Consider the following 22478-nt stretch of genomic DNA (forward strand, 5'->3'; position numbering starts at 1 on the left):
TCAAAGGAAACCTGCACAATACCACTTTCAAAAGATTATCTTAAATTCATAACTTTACTAGACACTAAAAATCATGGACTGAATAGATACACTCAATTTATGGTTTATTACAAACAATCTATAACCCACTAACAACCCTCCTGGCAGCTACTCCCCCACACTCCTTTCTTCCCTATGACTGGAGGGGTGTAAATGGGCCACTAACTTGAATGGTGCCTTGAAATATGTGTTAACCACTTATGCTAAACAATCTGTTCCAACTTGCATTTAGGTGTAACTTTCTGAGGCTATATGTGTATACTGTCTACCTTACAGTGGCACAGCCATGCCGCTGTAAGGAACACAGTGTAGCCACTCTTTGCTGGCAGGAGATAGATCTCCTGTTGGCAAAATAAAACCATCCCCAATGAGGCACTTTTTGTTGTTAAAACTTTTGTCAGTCAGGGTGTGTGTGGTTTGTTTTTTTTTCCACATCCCTGACCAACAAAAGTTTTAATGACTAAAGTGCAGTGTAGAGATAGCTTGAGGCTACATCTACACTACAGTACTTACAGAACCACGGTAGCGCTTGTGGTGGAGACGCTTTAAGCCAACAGGAGAAAGCTCTCCTGTCAGCTTAATTCCTGCTGCCAAAAGAGGCAGCAACTATGTCAGCAGGAGACGCTGTCTACACCAGCGCTTAGGTAGGTATAACTTATGTTGCTCAGGGGCGTGTGGTTTAAATCACATAAATTACAATAAGTTACAACGTAAATTATACCAAAGTAACCTGTGTATAAACAAGGTCTGAGTAAGTTTCCCAGAGCTGAAGATAAACTCTGTGTAAGCTCGAAAGTTTGTCTCTCTCACCAACAGAAGTTGGTCCAATAAAAGATATTACCTCACTCACCCTGTCTTGCTAATATCCTGGGACCAACATAGCTACAACACTGCATCCACTGTCACTGTTGGATTGCTCTCCACAGACTATTCTCAAACAATATTTAAATTTAACTGAAATCAGTTATGCTATTAATCTGGATATGAATATTTTTCTAGATTAATTTTTTATTTTATTTACATCTTTATTGAAGAATATTGTCCTAGAGACACTTTTTCATTCTTGTTTTACCAAGTTACGTCCTTATTATTAAACATTTTATGGAAAAAATCAATCGATTACTTTAAACAATATTTGATCACTGCTCTACATAATGAGCTACCAGACTAGAAACAGTAGCTTCAGTTTGCACTTCCAACATTTCTAGGTCAAAGGAATCCCTGGTGGATGGAGCCCTCAAGCAGAGTGTTTGCAGTTACTATATGTTCAAGAGCTAAGGATCAAGGAAAGAAGGTCTATAGGTGAAAGTCTTATAAATCCCCCAGTAGAAGCAGGAGTTACTTAGGGCATGGCTACACTTGCAGATGTAGAGCGCTGTGAGTTAAATCCGCCTTCATAGAGCGCAGTAGGGAAAGCGCTGCAGTCTGTCCACACTGACGGCTTCAAGCGCATTGGTGTGGCCACATTTGCGGCACTTGCAGCGGCACTGGGGCAGTCCATTATGGGCAGCTGTCCCAGCATGCAAGTGACTACAACGTGCTTTTCAAATGGGGGTGTGTGTGTGGAGTGTGACAGGGAGTGTGTTGTGTGTATGTGGTGGGAGAGAGAGTGGGTTTTTGGGGTGCTGAGAGTGTGTCAGCATGCTGTCTTGTAAATTCAGACCCCCCTCGTTCCCTCCCCACCTCTCACTCACTCAAAGCAAACAGTAAATGTTTGCTTTTCTCAGAGCTGATAAGCAGCCCGCAAAATGGAGCTTTGAAAGGGCATTTCCGCATTCCTGCGGCCGATTTCACAACAATGACAAGAGTGGCCACTTGACTTAAGGGGATTATGGGACGTTTCCGGAGGCTGATCACAGCACAGTAATGCAACACCTCGTTCACACTGGCGCCACAGCGCTCCAGCGGGGGCGCAGCAAACGTTATTCCACTCACTGAGGTGGAGTACCAGCAGCACTGTAGCTGCGGAATCAGAGCGCTCTACGTGCCTTGCCAGTGTGGACGGGGAATGAACTAGGGCGCCCAGGTCTGCTTTATTGTACTGTAACTCGCAAATATAGCCAAGGCCTAAAACAACTACCTCAAAGTCAGGGTATCAAAGTCATAAACGCAAGGTGAAGAAGTTCTCAATTAATTCTGATTAACATTACATTGGCAGATATAAATAGAGAGAAGTCCATTGTATGGATATAATAGGTGTTAACACTGTACTGCAGAGGAGGAAGAGACAAACAATACATACATTAATCATTAACAAATTGTATATTTTACTTCTAGCAAAACAGGACAGTTAATTATGTGCCTGAATTTTTACTGAGCCAGACAGTCTCCATAGATTGACGCTGCTTAGAGCAAGCACCAACAAGTCAAGTGGGCTTTGGGGGGGAGGGGAGGGGGGAAGAGCACTGAGGCTTGTGATTCCAAAGTACATGCTATGCCAATATTCATGCACTGTTCTCATAGACTCAGACTCTAAGGTCAGAAGGGACCATTATGATCATCTAGTCTGACCTTCCGCATGATGCGGGCCACAAAAGCTGACCCACCCACTCCTGGAAGAATTCTCTCCCTTGACTCAGCTGTTGAAGTCCCCAAATCATGATTTAAAGACTTCAAATCGCTGAGAATCCTCCAGCAAGCGACTCCTGCCCCATGCTGCGGAGGAAGGCGAAAAACCTCCAGGGCCTCTGCCAATCTACCCTGGAGGAAAATTCCTTCCCGACCCCAAATATGGCGATCAGCTGAACCCCGAGCATGCGGGCAAGATTCTCTAGCCAGACCTTGCTCAAGGAGAATTGCCTATCACTAGTAATGAGCAAACAGCAGCATGAACAATGACCACTGTTCTTTCAAAGTATTGCTAAGGAGAAACAAGGTGGGTGAGATAGTATCTTTTACTGTGAGAGAACTTCTGTGAGAGAAAGCTTTCCCTCGCGAACTGAAGGTGGTCCAATAAAAGATATTACCTTTCGATAGTGCCTTTGGATCTTCCAGTGGTTTTGATTTTACCAAGTTGTGAACACTTTCCAGGTGCGGGGAGGGGTGATTTATTTGCACAGTACTTTATTTTTAAAAAACAACAGTAGCACTTTAAGCAACATTCAAAGCAAATGTAGGTTGATTTGTATGTGCTTGAGAAGCTAATTTGGCGGTGCATTGAACATGCAAAAACCCACTCTTATTCACTGCACAATTTACCATTGCATACATTTTGTTTTTTTTGAGGGGTGGGGGGAAAGTAAGCTTTAATTTAATATGTTCACATACAAAACAAAAGGCATTTCAGAAACATTATAGCAAGGCAAGGTCAACCTTTCACAACTCATAAGTGAGAGAGTGCAGTGGAACCCCGGAGTAGATGATGAGTAGAGTTGGACAACATTTTTTAGATGAAACTAATCTGCTGAATTGCAAAATTTTGTATCAACCAAAACATTTCATGAATTTGTGTCAGTTTTGGCAATTAAGTTTGGTAAAAAAAATAAAATCAGAAATGTTGAAATGGTTTGTGACAGACTGACAATATCCTGATCAAACCCTCTGGAATTAAGATAAAGTTTACTGAGTTAAGTTAAACCTTACTGAATTAGGGTCAATACCTTTGGGGTCCATTGCATTCAAAATGCAATTGTGTATATATTATTGTGCATTGTCTGTATCTTCTCTAGCAGGAGGGGGATGCTAATATATTTCCTCCATTATCAGCCCTTTGAAGCCACCTCCCTGGAGAGGTAAGTAACTAGTTCAAACTGATTTCTACCGGACCAACCGACAAAGAAAGGATTTTTGGATAAATAGCCAAATTGATTTTAAACTTGCTCAGGGTCTTCTTCCTGAACCAGCCAACGGACAAGACCTCTAGTCCATCAAGGGCCCCAATCCTTAGGGAAGTAATGGATGAATTGGCCTACTGAGGCCCCATAAGACTGGGTGCTTGTTTTGAAATAAAGTTGTGATGAACTGGTGACCATAAAGGAAACCCTTTGGGTAGAATGTTGAATAACTGCTCCTGCCAGAGCCAATGTCAGAGGTGGAGTGATGTCTAGTAAGCTTATTAGCACATGTGTAGGTTCTTTTATTAATGTTTTTTCTGTAATGCTTTTTTACCTTAAGAATAAAAGTAGACTTGCAGAGGAAATACTGTGTGGTAACTTATAACTATGACAATTGCACTATTAACGGTTGCTGAGGAGGAAAGCAAAGCAGGCCCGCTTAGGGAGTCTGACTTTCCTGGTGAATTCACAGTACAATCAGGAAGCTGTGCAGCCTAGAAATACTCTGGACAGAAGAAAGTCAGACAAGTCACCACCCAAGAGAGGTGACAACTAGAGGAGCCGAAAGCCTGAGAGTAGGTGCCTTTGCTGGACTATAAAGGCAGAATATAGGGGCAGCAGCCCTGAACTGTGACATGGTTCATTTTTTCATTTCTGAAATGACACATTGTTAATCTAGCCAGAAACATCAAAAATCCTGAGGTCCCATTCACAAAACCGAGGAGGAGAACCCCCTTTTATCCAATGGCTGAGTGGTTAGAGCACTCATCCAGGACGTGGGTGACCCAAGTTCTAAATCCCCTTTTGCCTGATGTGAGGCAGGGACTTGAACTCGTCTCCCACCTCTCAGATGAGTGCCCTAACCACAGGCTATAGGAATGTATTCTGGGTGAGTTTCAGGGCTTGTCTACACTGGCAACGTTAAAGTGCTGCCGCGGCAGCACTTTAATGTGGCTTGTGTAGTTGTGGCACAGCGCTGAGAGAGAGTTCTCCCAGCGCTCCAAGAAAACCAACTCCATGAGGGGAGCGGCTCCCAGAGCTGGTGCACTGTCTATACTGGCACGCTACTGCGCTGAAAGTTGCAGCACTCAGGGAGGTGGTTTTTTACACCCCTGAGCAAGAAAGTTGCAGCGCTGTAAAGTGCCAGTGTGACAAGCCCTCACTCTCTCCTGGGGAAGCTGCTCTACTTGGTATAAACAATTAAATACTCATTAAACCAGAGAGCAAGAGAATGACTACAACCTGGTAGTTCGGGCACTAATCTGGGAGGGAGAACAGCCAAGTTCCAGTCCTTCCTCCCACATCTTGGGCGAGTGCCCTAACCACTGGGCTATTGAGTTAATGGTGGGTAGGAGACAACCACCCCTTGTGAAATGTGCCCATATCCCTTGTGAATCTCACCCTTTGTTTCCAAATTTCCTTAACTTTTATTAAAACCAGTTTAAAAGGCCCGAACATGATTTTATTATTATTATTTTTCAGAACTGCCAGTGAACCAAACAAATCCATTATTTCTCACTCTTATTATGAGCCATTATTCGGATTGAGTGACTCTTATATTACGCTAATCACTATTCATACACAGTATTTTGTTTGGACAATCCAGAATTTTGTTTTGCTTTGTTGAACTGGCTTTTTAATTTGTTAGCACCTTGTCTGATATTTATGTTTTTATTTTTTTGGAATGTATTTTGTGTTTCTATTTCTGTAATGACTTCTTATAGCACAAGGAGTTTCTTCCATTGATGAGTAATTTCCAGTAAGAAATAACCTCTTTAAAAAGCAAAGATTGGGGAGAGGGCCAAGATAGGCAGTTTATTGCCCAAAATTGATGGATATCATTCCTTGTAGGTTTTTATATTCGGCTTGGTTTCATCTCTAGTTTAATATTAGTAGCGGGCCAGATTCTGTTCTCAATTATTACAGCATAATTCCAGTCCAGAATCCTATTAAAATCAATGCATTTAAGCTACAGTAGCTAAAGTTCATTTCAACTCAGTTATTTTGGATTTATACTGGTGTAACTGACCCAGAATCTGGCCCAGAGACTTCAGCAAAAGCGTTACAGTAACAGAGACTGAGTAAAAGTTGCTGTCTGACCATGTGAAAAGATTGACAGGATAGAATATTCTTCTTACGAAAAGCCACTCTCCTTTTAATTTAATGACGTCAAAGTATCAGAAATAGAATTTCTACTTTAAAAAAATCACTATGGCTCAAAGCAATAGTTAGAATACCACCCATACAAGTTGCAGTTACGCACACGTTACAACACTGGACGAGTCTTCATAAGGCATAAATAAGACCCCAACTGTAGTAGACAACCACCCTAGGGGGGGCAAGGGGGGGGAAGAGAGGAGGAGAGGAAGCTTTCCTGACAGCTTTTTCCCTTATGCAGTGTTGTTGTAGCCATGTTGGTCCTTTTTCCCTTGACTAAGCAAAGCTTTTCCCTTGCCATCATTCACAAAACTGAGAAGAATCAGCCCATTCAGTAAATTCATACTGTGGGAATGCTGACTGTAATGGACTATTCATAAGAAAGCCGTCGAATGAAAAGCTACATATAATTTATTGTACCAATTTTAAAAACATACCATATTAAGGCAACATAAGAGTTGTTCATTTTATGTCTTTCCATTAAAGAATCATGCACACTATTCTTCAACCAGCCATTTCTAAAACTCAAGGGAAAGAACAAAGTGGAACAGTAAATACTAAGCATATGATTTTCAGCAAGTTCTGCTTTAATTAATTCTGTTTTAGGTTTCCAGCATGAAAGCTTTGTAACTAACAACAGTACTAAAAATAAGGTCACATTTCCCTCAGCAAGGCACTGCTCTGCCTGACTTGAGAGCAAGGCTCACACATCACATGTCATGTCCCATGGCTCTTGGCCTATAACCAGGCAAAGCTAGATAAAGGCCTACAGATTGCTAACAGTTTTTCTGCATACAAAAACATTATTTAGGCTGAAAAGTCAAGCAACTGAAAGTTAGGAAATGCCAAATTTATGCAACCTTAATTCAGCCTCCTTGTGTGTCCATCCTGTGAACTGAATGAGCCAGGAGTCCGTTAGGAAAAAGTCACATGTGATCATGTAATTAAAGACTATCATGATGTATATGGACAAGGAGGCTGAAACAAGGGGAATTTCATGGGATAAAGAAAAGGCACTTCTGTAGCCTGAGGAGAGTCCACCTGATGAATACCCACAGCCTGACTACAAACAGAGGTATCAGAGCTCCTCAAAAATAAGAATGCAGAATGCTCTATAATGGAAAGTGTTGGGCAACCTAACAGAGGTCTCTATTTGCTCCCCCTATAATACCACATACACATGCAGTGCCCACCTTCCATCACCCATAAACTCTGCTGAGGTCCCACTGGCAATAGCTGCCAAATGTCACTCGTATAGAATGAGTCACACACTTGCCCCTGCTGCTTATCACTCCTGCCAAAGGGGCTGCAGGTAGCGAGCAGTTTCCCTTTCAGCTCCTTCTTCTGGCTATTACACACTTGTCTCCTTGGCACTACATACCTATCTCATAGAACTGGAAGGGACCCCGAAAGGTCATCGAGTCCAGCCCCCTGCCTTCACTAGCAGGATCAAGTACTGATTTTTGCCCCAGATCCTTAAGTGGCCCCCTCAAGGGTTAAACTCACAACCCTGGGTTTAGCAGGCCAATGCTCAAACCACTGAGCTATCCCTCCCCCCTAAGAACTCCATCATAACAATCAAAGGTACACATAATATTTCTTAAAGCAACACCGATATCACCCACTTTCTTCACAGATGGCATGTTGCATCACCCGTGGTGTGGTTCCTCCTATGTCTAAGGGGTAAAAAGCACACACAGCTGGTGGGGGGGAGAGGAGGAGGAAGCCACTGTAGCAGGTAACAGATAAGAGCATGTTGGCCCCAACACCCAGGAAGTTTCAGAGGTCAGGAAGAGAGAAGAGAGCTCCCCTAATTCCTGACACTACTAGCTAGAGGACTAAACCTAAAAAAGCCAAAAGCTAACATCACATATACGTCCTCATGGGAGATGGCCTCCACCTTAACTTTGTAAGCGCTTGCCCAATTTAACCTGACACCACTTATGAAAAACTATCCCCCTGAAGAGCCCCCTGAAGAGTCACCATCAGTTACCTCAACTTAGCATTGATATGTTTTTCATTAAAGCCTGAAAACTAGCATCTACTGATAAACCATCCAATTCTGCAAGAGACTAAAATGAAGAGGTATAATTCTAGAATAAACTAAAAAAAATTCTGCCATGTTTAACAAGTGACAAACCTGACCCCTTCAAACCATTGTTGAAAATGACTGATCCCCTGGGGTGAACAGGAATAGCCATATTTAATACCCTCTGTAATAAAGCATGGTGAACATCTGATTTCTTAACGAGGTTGACCTTGCATTTTTACGAGTGTTGAACTCTTATTTTGCTCATGTGAGTAAGATCATCCAGCTAAGCCACTGGTTCAAGGTGGCACGCAGGGAGCAATGTTTGACACCATTTGTAAAACAGCAGAACTTCTTAGGCACAGCTTAACTAGAAACATTCATGCTTCCCCCTAATTATTAAGCCACATAGAAGACAGTACTATGTCTCTAAAAATACATATCTATTCTAGTTGTCATGCAAGAGCACCATCTAGTGTTCAGTACACTGAATTCTTCACACCAGTTTCCATTCCTGATCTTGATCAGTCCAGATTTTGATACAGAACCAAAACACTTACACTGTGACACTCACTCAAGTAAAGGTTGCTGAATAGACCCCAAGAGACAGACCCTCCTCAAGGGGGGGGAAAAAAACCAAACATTTCTCCATCAATCAATATACTGTTTAATATTTTGAAAATATTAAACAATACACTAAAAAGTCACAATATAATTTTAACACTATGTACATAGCCCTTAATACTTAGCAAACAAGTATGCTTTTCCTCAGTCAATTGCACCAAGAAAGTACAGAAGTGAGTTTGTCAAAACTTTATTCTTCCTTTTCACTACGCTTCCCACCTACCAAACCCTTATGATCATCTACAAGCAAACCAACCCCTTCATATCCCTCCTTTAGATCCTCCATTAGGCTCCTGGATATTCCCCCATTCAACCCTCCTCTCCAGAGAAGACAGAATATTCCCTTATCTTTCTAGATAAGAGCACAATGACATGCCTTCACGATGCTAATTCCCTCCATTTTTCTCATTGAACATCCACTTGCAGACCATTCATGTTTAAAACTTAAGATTTTAAGATTAGCAAAACTCTCTCTACAATTCACTTGAAAAATAGCTCCTTATTAATAAAAGTATTTTCAAGATGACAGAAAAAATTAGTCCAGAATGGATACAGCACATTTTCAGTGAAAACATGTAAAAGCTAAATGTGTCATCTTAGACTACAGTTTGGTGCACTCAGCATAGCCAATAAAATAGTTTGGACGTAGTTGCTTCAGATCACTAAAGAATGCATGACTTCTTCATAGCAGACAATGCTTCCACTAATTAAGAGAGACCCTGCAATCTTCAAACTCAGCAACAGAGAAATCAGCGACAGAGCAATGCTTGGCAAGACCAAGTCAAGTGAACAGCCCTTTGGGTGACCAGGAGAGTTGAGCCAAGACTGAGGTTAGGACAAGGAAACGTGCAACTGTGGGGGACTGGATGGATCATCAACATGGAAGTTACCGAGAATATGCATGTGAGATTGTGATGCGAGGAATAGAGAGACAGGAACCAAAAATAAGAGGACCAGTGGGCAGAGCTGGGTGGACAGAAGATGACAGCAACATGGAGAGGTGAGTCAGAGGCAGTGCTGTTCAAAAGGAGAAAGAGTGAGAACCAAGAGGAGGAAGGGGTTGGAAGCAGCAAGTCTGATCCAGTATAGGCAATGTGAGAGAAGGACAGGCCTTCATAAGAAGGAAGCTGTAGAGGCAGTGTCAGACAAAACAAAAGGGATCCAGGTCTCAGAGAGTCAGGAACTGGAGGGAGAAAGATAAGACGACGTCATCGATAATGGAGATCTCTTTAGAGATGGAGCAGGCATTCCAGAGACAGCAAGAGAAAGGGAAGAGGAAGTGGGAAGATGAGCATGAGGTTAGGAAAGGTGACATGAGAGGGGAAGAGATGGTGATGGGGAAAGATGTGGGAGGTAGAAAGGGTGGAGTTGTGGCAAATGTCATCAGTGGAAAGGAGGTGGAGGCCGAGAAGGCTCTGAATGTGGTATCTGGATTTGAGCTGGTGGGAGGAATGTGGGAGGCATGTAGGTAGAACTCTTGGGAACTTTAGTGGGCTGATGATAACAAGGATGAAGAGCCTGTGGGAGGGGATGGAGGAGGGCAGATGCAATTATGCAGAAGATGAGTATAGTGAGAGCTTTGGTTAAGTGGCAGATGGACAAAGTTACCCCCCAAAAGTTTGAAAAATACTGCACAAATTCCCACTGCTAGGTAGCTAGACTGTATTACCCCAGAAACGGGAGAACAGGCAGTCAGGCTGCACCATTGTTCTGTGAGGCTGCCCCATAGTTTTCAGGCCCTCCTCTCAGCCTTAAAGTAAGACACCTTCAAGGAGAATCTAGACCACATGCATCCTATCTTGGGTGCATTGTTATTAAAACCTGCCAAGAAGAAAAGCCAAATTTATGACACTGCACTAATAATCTACCAGATTAATCATTACTGAGGAAAAAGCAAGAACATAAGAATGGCCATACTGGGTCAGACCAATGGTCCATCTAGCCCATTATCCGGTCTTCCAGCAGTGGCCAATGCCAGGTGCCCCAGAGGGAATGAACAGAACAGGTAATCATCAAGTGATCCATCCCCAGTCACCCATTCCCAGCTCCTAGCAAACAGAGGCTAGGGACACTATTCCAGCCTATCCTGGCTAACAGCCATTGACGGACCTATCTATTAATTTATTTAGTGCTTTTTTGAATCCTGTTATAGTCTTGGCCTTCACAACATCCTCTGGCAAAGAGTTCCACAGCTTAACTGTGTGTTGTGTGAAGAAATACTTCCTTTTGTTTGTTTTAAACCTACCTATTAATTTCATGTGGTGCCCTCTAGTTCTTGTTTTATGAGAAGGAGTAAATAACACTTTCTTATTTACTTTCTTCATACCAGTCATGATTTTATAGACCTCTATTATATCACCCCTCAATCATCTCTTTTCCAAGCTGAAAAGTACCAGTATTATTAAGCTCTCCTCATATGGAAGCTGTTCCATAAACCAAATCACTTTTTTTTGCCCTTTTCTGTACCTTTTCGAATTCCAATGTATCTTTTTTGAGATGGGCAGATCTGCATGCAATATTTAAGATGTGGGCATATCATGGATTTATATAGAGGCAATATGAAATTTTCTGCCTTCTTATTTATCCCCTTCTTAATGATTCCCAACATTGTTAGATTTTTTGACTGCCGCTGCACATTGAGTGGATGTTTTCAGAAAACTATGCTCAATGAATCCAAGATCTTTCTTAACTGGTAACAGCTAATTTAGATCCCATCATTTTATATGTATAGTTCGGATTAATGTTTTCAAATGTGCATTATTTTTCCTTTTTTTTCAACAATGAATTTCATCTGCCATTTTGTTACCAAGTCACCCAGTTTTGTGAGATCCCTTTGTAACTCTTCAGTCTGCTTTGGATTTAACTATCTTGAGTAGTTCTGTATCAACTGCAAATTTTGCAACCTCACTGTTTACCCCTTTTCCCAGATCATTTAGGAATATGTTGAACAGTACTGATACAGATACAGACACCTGGGGGACACTACTATTGACCTCTCTCCATTCTGAAAACTGACCGTTTATTCCTACCCTTTATTTCCTATCTTTTAACCAGTTACTGATCTAGGAGAAGACCTTTCCTCTTATCCCATGACAGCTTACATTGCTTAAGAGCCTTGGGTAAGCGATCTTGTCAAAGGCTTTCTGAAAGTTTAAGTATACTATATCCACAGGATCCCCCTTGTCCACATTCTTGTTGACCCCCTCAAAGAATTCTAGTAGATTAGTGAGGCATTATTTCCCTTTACAAAAACCTTGTTGACTCTTCCCCAACAAGTCACGTTCATCTAGGTGTCTGATAATTCTGTTCTTCTCTATAGTTTCAACCAATTTGCCTGGTACTGAAGGTAGGTTTACCAGCCTGTAACTGCCGGGATCACCTTTGGAACCTTTTAAAAAAAAAAAAAAAGTCACATTAGCTATCCTCCAGTCATCTGGTTCAGAAGCTGATTTAAGTGATAGGTTACATACCACAGTTAGTAGTTCTGCAATTTCATATTTGAGTTCCTTCAGAACTCTTGGATGAATACCATCAGGTCCTGGTGACTTATTTCTGTTTAATTTATCAATTTGTTCCAAAACCTCTTCTAATGACACCTCAATCCGCAGCAGTTCCTCAGATATGTCACCCAAAAAGAACGGCTCAGGTTTGGGAATTTCCCTCACATCCTCAGCCGTGAAGACCGATGCAAAGAATTCATTTAGTTTCTCCACAATGGCCTTATCGTCCTCAAGTGCTCCTTTAGCATATCGATTGTCCAGTGGCCCCACTGGTTGCTTAGCAGGTTCCTGCTTCTGATGTACTTAAAAAAAATTTTTTTGCTGTAATTTTTTTGAGTCTTTGGCTAGCTGTTCTTCTAATTCTTTTCTGGCCTTTCTAATTATATTTTTACACGTCACTTGCCAGAGTTTATGCTCCTTTCTATTTTCCTCAAAAGGATTTAGCTTCCACTTTAACGGCTTCTATTACTTTGTTGTTTAGACGCAGTGGCACTTTTTTGCTCCTCTTATTAGGTTTTCTAATTTGGGGTATACATTTAAATTGAGCCTCTATTATGGTGTCTTTAAAAAGTTTCCATGCAGCTTGCAGGGATTTCACCTTTGCCACTGTAATTTTTAATTTCTGTTTCACTAACTTCCTCATTTTTGTGTAGTTCCCCTTCTGAAGTTAAATGCTACTGTGGTGGTCTGCATTGGTTTCCCTTTCCTTTCCCCCCACCCTCCCACACACAGGGATGTTAAATTTTATTACATTGTGGTCACTATTACCAAGCAGTTCAGCTATATTCACCTCTTGGACTAGATCCTGTGCTCCATTTAGGATTAAATCAAGAATTGCCTCTCCTCTTGTGGGTTCCAGGACTATCTACTCCATGAAGCCATCATTTAAGGTGTCGAGAAACTATCTCTGCATCCCATCCTGAGGTGACATGTACCAGGTCAATATGGGGATAGTTGAAATCCCCCATTATTATTGATTTTTTTATTTTTATACCCTCTCTAATCAACCTGAAGATTTCAGTCACTATCACCATCCTGGTTAGGTTGTCAGTAGTATATCCCTTCTGCTATATTCTCATTATTCAAGCATGGAATTACTATCCATAGATTCTGTGGTACAGTTTGGTTCATTTAAGATTTTTACTTCATTTGACTCTACGCTTTCTTTCACATATAGTGCCACTCCCTGACCCAGCACGACCTGTTCTGTCCTTCTGATACATTTTGTACCCTGGTATTACTGTGTCTCATTGATTATCCTTATTCCACCAAGTTTCTGTGATGCCTATTATATCAATTTCCTCATTTAATACAAGGCACTCAAGTTCACCCATCTTCGTATTTAGACTTTTTATATACACATTTGTATATAAGCACAAGGAGTTTATAGAAATAAGCAGAAAAGCCTGAAATAAGATTGTGTTCCACTGGACTGAGAATGACAGGGAACTGGCTTTGGAAGCTACTCGAACATCTTCTCTTCTGCAGAAGGAAGCCAGGAAAGTGTCTGATCAATGGTATGACTGAGATGGAGTTAGACAGCTCGTGACAAGATCTTTTATATTTGTGGAGATGAGACAATCCTTTCAGTTGCATTGGTAAAAACATGCTTAAAAATAGGCAGAAAGAAATGGACAGAAGACAAAAAGCAATTGGCCTTGTGTTGGGGACTAAATGTGAACTCAAAGGGCTGGGTTCACTTTCAATACTACTTCTATGATTCTCCACAAGTCTGATACGGGAGTAGTGAAGAACAGCAGAGCCAAGCTTTGTACTGTTACCCTAAAGCCAGGATAAACTTTTTGCCCTGTTCCCAGTTGTCCAGCAAAAAAATTTCAAACTTCAAAATGCCACTAGAGATAAAAATAATAAAATATTTTTCATGATTAAGTGCTAGGAAACAACTGTGATGAATACTCCCTTGTACTCACACCCTACACCAGAGGTGGCCAACCTGTGGCTCCGGAGCCACATGCGGCTCTTCAGAGGTTAATATGCGAATCCTTGTATAGGCACCGACTCCGGGCCTGGAGCTACAGGCGCCCACTCTCCACTGTGCCGGGGGTGCTCACTGCTCAACCCCTGGCCCTGCCACAGGCCCTGTCCCCACTCCACCCCTTCCTGCCCCCTCCCCAAGCCTGCAGTGCTCTCGCTCCTCCCCTCTCCCCCCACAGAGCCTCCTGCATGCCACAAAACAGCTGATCGGGGAAGGGGGAGGGAGGCACTGATCGGCAGGACTGCCAGTGGGTGGAATGCGCTGGGGGGGCGGGGGGACGGGACTGATAGGGGGCTGCTGATGTATTACTGTGGCTCTTTGGCAATGTAGATTGGTAAATTCTGGCTCCTTCTTAGGAGGTGGCCACCCCTGCCCTAAACACTATTGTAATAATCTTTATACAAAGTAAGTCCTGTGAGGTATCATTTGAAAACTCATAATTTGCTGATCAGTATTGTCCTGATAAAATGTGCGTGACAACACTGTTTCAGATTCCACTTTATGATGTTATTAACACACGTTCCAAACACCCCAGCCCTGCCCAAAGTCATGTTTGTACTAAACAAAAGAAGGAATGTGTGCTTGTCTTAATTTGCATTTAAGAAGTAAACAAAGTCATCAAGCAGGGAGGGAAAACAAAGGAAGCTCAAATAAGCAGGGGTGGGGGAATAGCAGGGAATATCCTTCCTGGTCCTCAACGGGAAATGATTTTCAAGGGGTGGACTGAAATCAGTAAAAGGAAGAATAAATACCACAAGAGACCCTCCCCGCCCCCATTCTTTCTGACATTGCATCTACTGCACCTGAAAAGACAAAGGAAGCAGCTGTTGGACTCTGAGGCAGGGGTCCTGACTTAAAGAGTTTGGTCAGTAAGACTGCTGAAAGCATGTGGTGAGAAAACTTTGTTTTGAATCCAATGTAATTTGTTAAATTAGGCACCAGTAAGCATTCTCTCTCTATTTTTCTTGTAATCATTTCTGACTTCTATGCCTCATTATTTGTAGTCACTTAAAATCTCCCTCTTTGTAGTTAATTTCTTTTACAGTTTTATCTAATCCAGTATGTTCACGTTAAAGTGTCTGGGTAACTCCATTTGGGGTTACAAGTTGCGTGCATATTATTCCCTTGAATGAATAACAGACTCAATTGGGGAAACTCTTGGGATGGGGGAGCCTATACAGGAAGGATGGGCTCCACCTAAACCAAAGTGGAACCAGACTGCTGACACTTAAAAACTGCTTTGCAACCTTTTTCATGTTAAACTAGGAGATGGGGGAAAGCCGACTGCTGCAGAGGAGCATGTGAATCGGACAGAGACTTCTCTTAGAGGAGAGTCTAATGATAGAGATTCTCTAGGTTATAGTCAGGAGCAGAAGATGGAAGAGGATAATGTAAGGGCCAGATCAGACGAGAAACTTTCACATAAAGAATCAGACACTTCAGAAAAGGGCAGACAAATAAACAGTGACAAGTTTTTAAAAGTGCTGGTACACAAATGCTAGAAGTCTAAATAATAAGATGGGTGAACTAGCGTGCCTCGTGATACAGGAGGATATTGATATAATAGGCATCACAGAAACCTGGTGGACTGAGGACAAATCAACGGGACACAATCATTCGGGGTACAAAATATATCGGAAGGACAGAACAGGTCATGCAGGGGAGGGAGTGGCACTATATGTGAAAGAAAATGTAGAATCCAATGAAGTAAAAATCTTAAGTGAAACCACATGTTCCATAGAATCTCTATGGATAGTAATTTCATGCTCTAATAAGATATAACATTAGGAATCTATTATCGACCACCTGACCAGGACAGTGATAGTGATGGTGAAATGCTAAGGGAAATTAGAGAGACTATCAAAATTAAGAACTCAATAATAGTGAGGGATTTCAATTATCCCCATTTTGGCTGGGAACATGTCACCTCAGGATGAAATGCAGAGACAAAATTTCTCGATACTTTAAATGACTGCTTCTTGGCGCAGCTGGTACGGGAACCCACAAGGGGAGAGGCAACTCTAGATTTAGTCCTGAGTGGAGCGCAGGAGCTGGTCCAAGAGATAATTATAACAGGACCGCTTGGAAATAGTGACCATAATATAACAACATTTAACATCCCTGTAGTGGGAAGAACATCTCAACAGCCCAACTCTGTGGCATTTAATTTCAAAAAGGGGAACTATGCAAAAATGAGGAAGTTAGTTAAACAGAAATTAAAAGGTACAGTGACTAAAGTGAAATCCCTGCAAGCTGCATGGCTGCTTTTTAAAAAGACACCATAATAGAGGCCCAACTTAAATGTATACCCCAAATTAAGAAATACAGTAAAAGAACTAAAAAAGAGCCACCGTGGCTTAACAACCATGTAAAAGAAGCAGTGAGAGATAAAAAGACTTCCTTTAAAAAGTGGAAGTCAAATCCTAGTGAGGTAAATAGAAAGGAGCATAAACGCTGCCAAATTAAGTGCAAGAATGTAATAAGAAAAGCCAAAGAGGAGTTTGAAGAACGGTTACCCAAAAACTCCAAAGGTAATAACAAAATGTTTAAGTACATCAGAAGCAGGAAGCCTGCTAAACAACCAGCGTGGCCCCTCGATGATCGAGATACAAAAGGAGCGCTTAAAGACGATAAAGCCATTGCGGAGAAACTAAATGGATTCTTTGCTTCAATCTTCACGACTGAGGATATTAGGGAGATTCCCAAACCTGAGCCGGCTTTTGTAGGTGACAAATTTGAGGAACTGTCACAGATTGAAGTGTCACTAGAGGAGGTTTTGGAATTAACATAAACTTAACATTAACAAGTCACCGGGACCGGATGGCATTCACCCAAGAGTTCTGAAAGAACTCAAATGTGAAGTTGCGAAATTATTAACTAGGGTTTGTAACCTGTCCTTTAAATCGGCCTCTGTACCCAATGACTGGAAGATAGCTAATGTAACGCCAATATTTAAAAAGGGCTCTAGAGGTGATCCCAGCAATTACAGACCGGTAAGTCTAACGTCAGTACCGGGCAAATTAGTCGAAACAATAGTAAAGAATAAAATAGTCAGACACATAGAAGGACATAAATTGTTGGGCAAAAGTCAACATGGTTTCTGTAAAGGGAAATCGTGTCTTACTAATCTATTAGAGTTCTTTGAAGGGGTCAAACAAACATGTGGACAAGGGGGATCCAGTGGACATAGTGTACTTAGATTTCCAGAAAGCCTTTGACAAGGTCCCTCACCAAAGGCTCTTATGTAAATTAAGTTGTCATGGGATAAGAGGGAAGGTCCTTTTATGGATTGAGAACTGGTTAAAAGTCAGGGAACAAAGGGTAGGAATAAATGGTAAATTCTCAGAATGGAGAGGGGTAACTGGTGGTGTTCCCCAAGGGCCAGTCCTAGGACCAATCCTATTCAACTTATTGATAAATGATCTGGAGAAAGGGGTAAACAGTGAGGTGGCAAAGTTTGCAGATGATACTACTAAACTGCTCAAGATAGTTACGACCAAAGCAGGCTGTAAAGAACTTCAAAAAGATCTCACAAAACTAAGTGATTGAGCAACAAAATGGCAAATGAAATTTAATGTGGATAAATGTAAAGTAATGCACATTGGAAAAAATAACCCCAACTATACATACAATATGATGGGGGCTATTTTAGCTACAACAAATCAGGAAAAAGATCTTGGAGTCATCATGGATAGTTTTCTGAAGATGTCCACGCAGTGTGCAGAGGCGGTCAAAAAAGCAAACAGGATGTTAAGAATCATTAAAAAGGGGATAGAGAATAAGACGGAGAATAGATTATTGCCCTTATGTAAAATTGATGGTACGCCCACATCTTGAATACTGCATACAGATGTGGTCTCCTCATCTCAAAAAAGATATACTGGCACTAGAAAAGGTTCAGAGAAGGGCAAGTAAAATGATTAGGGGTTTGGAACGGGTCCCATATGAGGAGAGATTAAAAAGGCTAGGACTTTTCAGCTTGGAAAAGAGGAGACTAAGGGGGGATATGATAGAGGTATATAAAATCATGAGTGATGTGGAGAAAGTAGATAAGGAAAAGTTATTTACTTATTCCCATAATACAAGAACTAGGGGTCACCAAATGAAATTAATAGGCAGCAGGTTTAAAACAAATAAAAGGAAGTAGTTCTTCACACAGCGCACAGTCAACTTGTGGAACTCCTTGCCTGAGGAGGTTGTGAAGGCTAGGACTATAACAGCGTTTAAAAGAGAACTGGATAAATTAATGAAGGTTAAGTCCGTTAATGGCTATTAGGAGAAGAAAAGGAGGAGAAAAGAAGCTGCAAGAATGAGAGAATATGCTGGAATGGTACTCCAACACCCCACGCTCAGGTGGACTTTCCACATGCCTACCGACTCCCAAAAAGAGAGGAAAAATAAGTCTATTTTGCATTCAGATTTATTTGGCACCATTGCTAATGTATTTGTCATAAATGTTCAGTCCTTCAGCAAGCATCGTCTTACCTGCTTGTTGGGGCAGTAAAGCTAAAAGAAAGCAGCTGATTCCAGAATGGGTCATTCTCAGAGACAGCCTCGGCTCCTGATAATCTTTTTAAGTACACATTTTCTGGGAGCTCACAAATGCTGCTACTGTTTGCACCCATTTTCTTACTTTGTAAGTTCCTTTTTAAAGCTTCATTCCTTCAACAGAAGCCTACAAAAAAGAAAGAGAGGAAATATTTAAATCCTAGTAACAGGAATACACATCTTTGGCATGTGTAAGGGATATACAGAACTTACCAAACTAGAAACCAATAAATCTCTAGTTCCATAACTACAACAGTTGCTGAAAAGATATAAAACTGAAGAGCACAGTAGCAGGCTGGAATAGTTTGCTTTCAGCAGTTTAGGACAGTAAGATATAGGTAATATCCAAATTTTAAAAAATTGATAGGCATACATTCCAGGCCTTCTCCACTGAATTTTTCATTAGCTGTGGTCAGAGAGAGAACACATTGACACAACAGCTGTAAGCAAAAGGGAAAGTAGCAGGAAATCTACAATTTAAGCAGGCACATTAGACCGACCACTATTCAAAAATTTAGCATTTTCAAAGTCGTGCACAGGTACTCAGGGTACATCTACACTACACACTATTGGAAGAGATGTACGGGTCTCTACACGCAGCAATGAAAAGCAGTCTGTGATCACATTGCACTGTGTAGCTATCCATGTCAGTGAAAGTCTCTAGCACAGGAGAGGTGGCAGAGAATGGCTTCAGCAGCAACCTGTTGCAGAAGCCTTTCACTGTGGCAAGGAAAGGCTCTGGCAAGGGGGGGGGGGGGTAGTCAAATGGGAAAAGGTTAAAACTTTCCCCACTGCTTCTTCCCTGCCAAAGTCTTTCCCCACTGCCAGAATCTTTCCCTGCTGTGGGGAAAGTCTCCAGCTACAGGGAGGCAGCAGGGAAAGTAGCAGAGAGGCAGTGGCACACTACACTGCTAAAAATAGCAATACTGATGGGGAGGCAGAGCTTGGGCAAGTAGATAGCTGTGTAGGATATGTAGTCGAGTACATACCCACACTCTTTCGGGGTGTCTTTACCTACCTAAGCCATGCCTTACAGTCTACACTGCTATTTATACCCGTGCTAAGGGATACACGCTATGCACCGCCGAAAGCAGCATGCAATGTAGACAAACCCTTGGCTATGTGACTGCCATAGGCAAAAATGGGAATCAGGCAACTAAATTCCTGTGAATCACTGATGATTTTCCCCTTCTCTATGTTCAAAACCACATCAAGGTCACAGATATCATCACTTCTAGGCAAATAATTTAAATCTAGATCAGGTGACAAGCCCCCTAGTGTCATTAGTGTCTCATAGCTATTCGCTGACCTATGTGAAATGAGTTGGTTAGCCCTAATCCAGTGGTTAGTGGAAAGATCTAAGACCAAATGTTCATAAAGAATTAACTCATTTTCAGAGGTGATACCTGCAGAACTAGGTAGCAGCACACCGTAGGTTATATGGGGAAATAATCACATTACGCTGGTCTACAATTTTTGAGAAGTCGTCTGCTTCAGAGATAAAATGTGTTATTTATTATGTATTTTGATGTGCTGAATTCAAATATGACAATTAAAACAACTGATTGGCTACTGTTTCTAAGATATTTAAGTTTTTACATTTTATGTCTATGTATATTGTGTAGATAGAGTTTTAATCATAAATTGTAAACCTAGGTCTTTTCATGTGTTTATGGTTGCTTTACATGATAATATTTCACCTGTCCTGTTTATGTAACACTTTAAAAATCAGCAAAAGGGTTATATAAATAAAATTTATTATGAAACAAAAGGCAAAAAACTATTATGTATGTAGTTTAGTCCTATTCAGTGTCTACTCGGCGCTTCTTGGCTTGTCTCTTGTATTCATTAAATGGAGCATCTCTTGTCACTGTCCAGCAATAGTCTGCAAGCATTGATGGGCTCCATTTGCCCTGATAGCGTTTCTCCATTGTTGCAATGTCCTGGTGAAATCGCTCGCCGCTCACTGCTCCACAGTTCGATGGAAAAAAATCTAGATGAGAGTGCAAAAAATGTATCTTTAGTGACATGTTGCAACCAAGGCTTTTGTATGCCTTGAGGAGGTTTTCCACCAACAACCTGTAGTTGTCTGCCTTGTTGTTTCCGAGAAAATTTATTGCCACTAACTGGAAGGCTTTCCATGCCGTCTTTTCCTTGCCACGCAGTGCATGGTCAAATGCATCATCTCGAAGAAGTTCACGAATCTGAGGACCAACAAAGACACTTTCCTTTATCTTAGCTTCACTTAACCTTGGAAATTTTCCACGCAGGTACTTGAAAGCTGCTTGCGTTTTGTCAATGGCCTTGACAAAGTTCTTCATCAGACCCAGCTTGATGTGTAAGGGTGGTAACAAAATCTTCCTTGATTCAACAAGTGGTGGATGCTGAACACTTTTCCTCCCAGGCTCCAATGACTGTCGGAGTGGTCAATCTTTCTTGATGTAGTGGGAATCTCTTGCACGACTATCCCATTCGCAGAGAAAACAGCAGTACTTTGTGTATCCAGCCTGCAGACCAAGCAAGAGAGCAACAACCTTCAAATCGCCACAAAGCTGCCACTGATGTTGGTCATAGTTTATGCACCTCAAAAGTCATTTCATGTTGTCATAGGTTTCCTTCATATGGACTGCATGACCAACTGGAATTGATGGCAAAACATTGCCATTATGCAGTAAAACAGCTTTAAGACTTGTCTTCGATGAATCAATGAACAGTCTCCACTCATCTGGATCATGAACGATGTTAAGGGCTGCCATCACACCATTGATGTTGTTGCAGGCTACAAGAACACCTTCCATGAAGAAGAATGGGACAAGATCCTTTTGACGGTCACGGAACATGGAAACCCTAACATCACCTGCCAGGAGATTCCACTGCTGTAGTCTGGAGCCCAACAGCTCTGCCTTACTCTTGGGTAGTTCCAAATCCCTGACAAGGTCATTCAGTTCACCTTGTGTTATGAGGTGTGGTTCAGAGGAGGAGGATGGGAGAAAATGTGGGTCCTGTGACATTGACGGTTCAGGACCAGAAGTTTCATCCTCTTCCTCTCCCTCGTCTGACTCAAGTGAGAATGATTCTGGTGCATCAGGAACCGGCAGTCCTTCTCCGTGGGGTACTGGGCGTATAGCTGATGGAATGTTTGGATAATGCACAGTCCACTTTTTCTTCTTTGACACACCTTTCCCAACTGGAGGCACCATGCAGAAGTAACAATTGCTGGTATGATCTGTTGGCTCTCTCCAAATCATTGGCACTGCAAAAGGCATAGATTTCCTTTTCCTCTTCAACCACTGGCGAAGATTTGTTGCACAAGTGTTGCAGCATATGTGTGGGGCCCACCTCTTGTCCTGATCTCCAATTTTGCAGCCAAAATAAAGGTGATAGGCTTTCTTAACCATAGTGGTTATACTGCGCTTTTGTGATGCAAAAGTCACTTCACCACAAACATAGCAGAACTTATCTGCACTGTTCACACAAGTACGAGGCTCACTTTGGCTAAACAGAAATGTGTCCCTTTGCAAAATCAAACACTGACAAATAAGAGAGCACGACACTGTATGATTTCTAGAGCTGATATAGGGCAATTTGTTCAGCAGAGTGATGTAAGCTTCGTTATGATTGCATCATCCATGACTTCTAGGAATAACATGATGCAATTCATATCATGTATGACGCAATACCAGCTTCAGATTGCATCATTCATTGTTTTGCCTAAAAAGCAAGTACTGTCCAAACCCAGTCATAGATTTATTCATAGATCCAGTCAAAGATGTATTTTCGTCACTTCTGGGTTAAAATGAGATCCCTTCCCT

At 41.7% G+C, this 22478-nt stretch overlaps 1 protein-coding gene across 15 annotated transcripts in view; it reads right to left on the bottom strand.

The window, feature by feature from the left end:
• DYM (dymeclin) overlaps window positions 1-22478 on the bottom strand; it is a 358470-nt gene that overhangs the window by 318196 nt on the left and 17796 nt on the right. For 12 of the 15 annotated variants that reach the window (XM_065598719.1, XM_065598718.1, XM_065598720.1 and 9 more), the window contains one exon: window positions 18604-18793. The exons of the other annotated variants lie outside the window; for them this stretch is intronic. In XM_065598719.1, coding sequence (XP_065454791.1) covers window positions 18604-18743 — 140 coding nt within the window. In that variant the 5' untranslated portion in view covers window positions 18744-18793. The remainder of the gene's footprint in view (window positions 1-18603; window positions 18794-22478) is intronic. 15 annotated transcript variants of the gene reach the window in all.

This window comes from Chrysemys picta, chromosome 6 (assembly GCF_011386835.1).
Source record: "Chrysemys picta bellii isolate R12L10 chromosome 6, ASM1138683v2, whole genome shotgun sequence".
In the NCBI taxonomy this organism is placed as follows: Eukaryota; Metazoa; Chordata; order Testudines; family Emydidae; genus Chrysemys; species Chrysemys picta.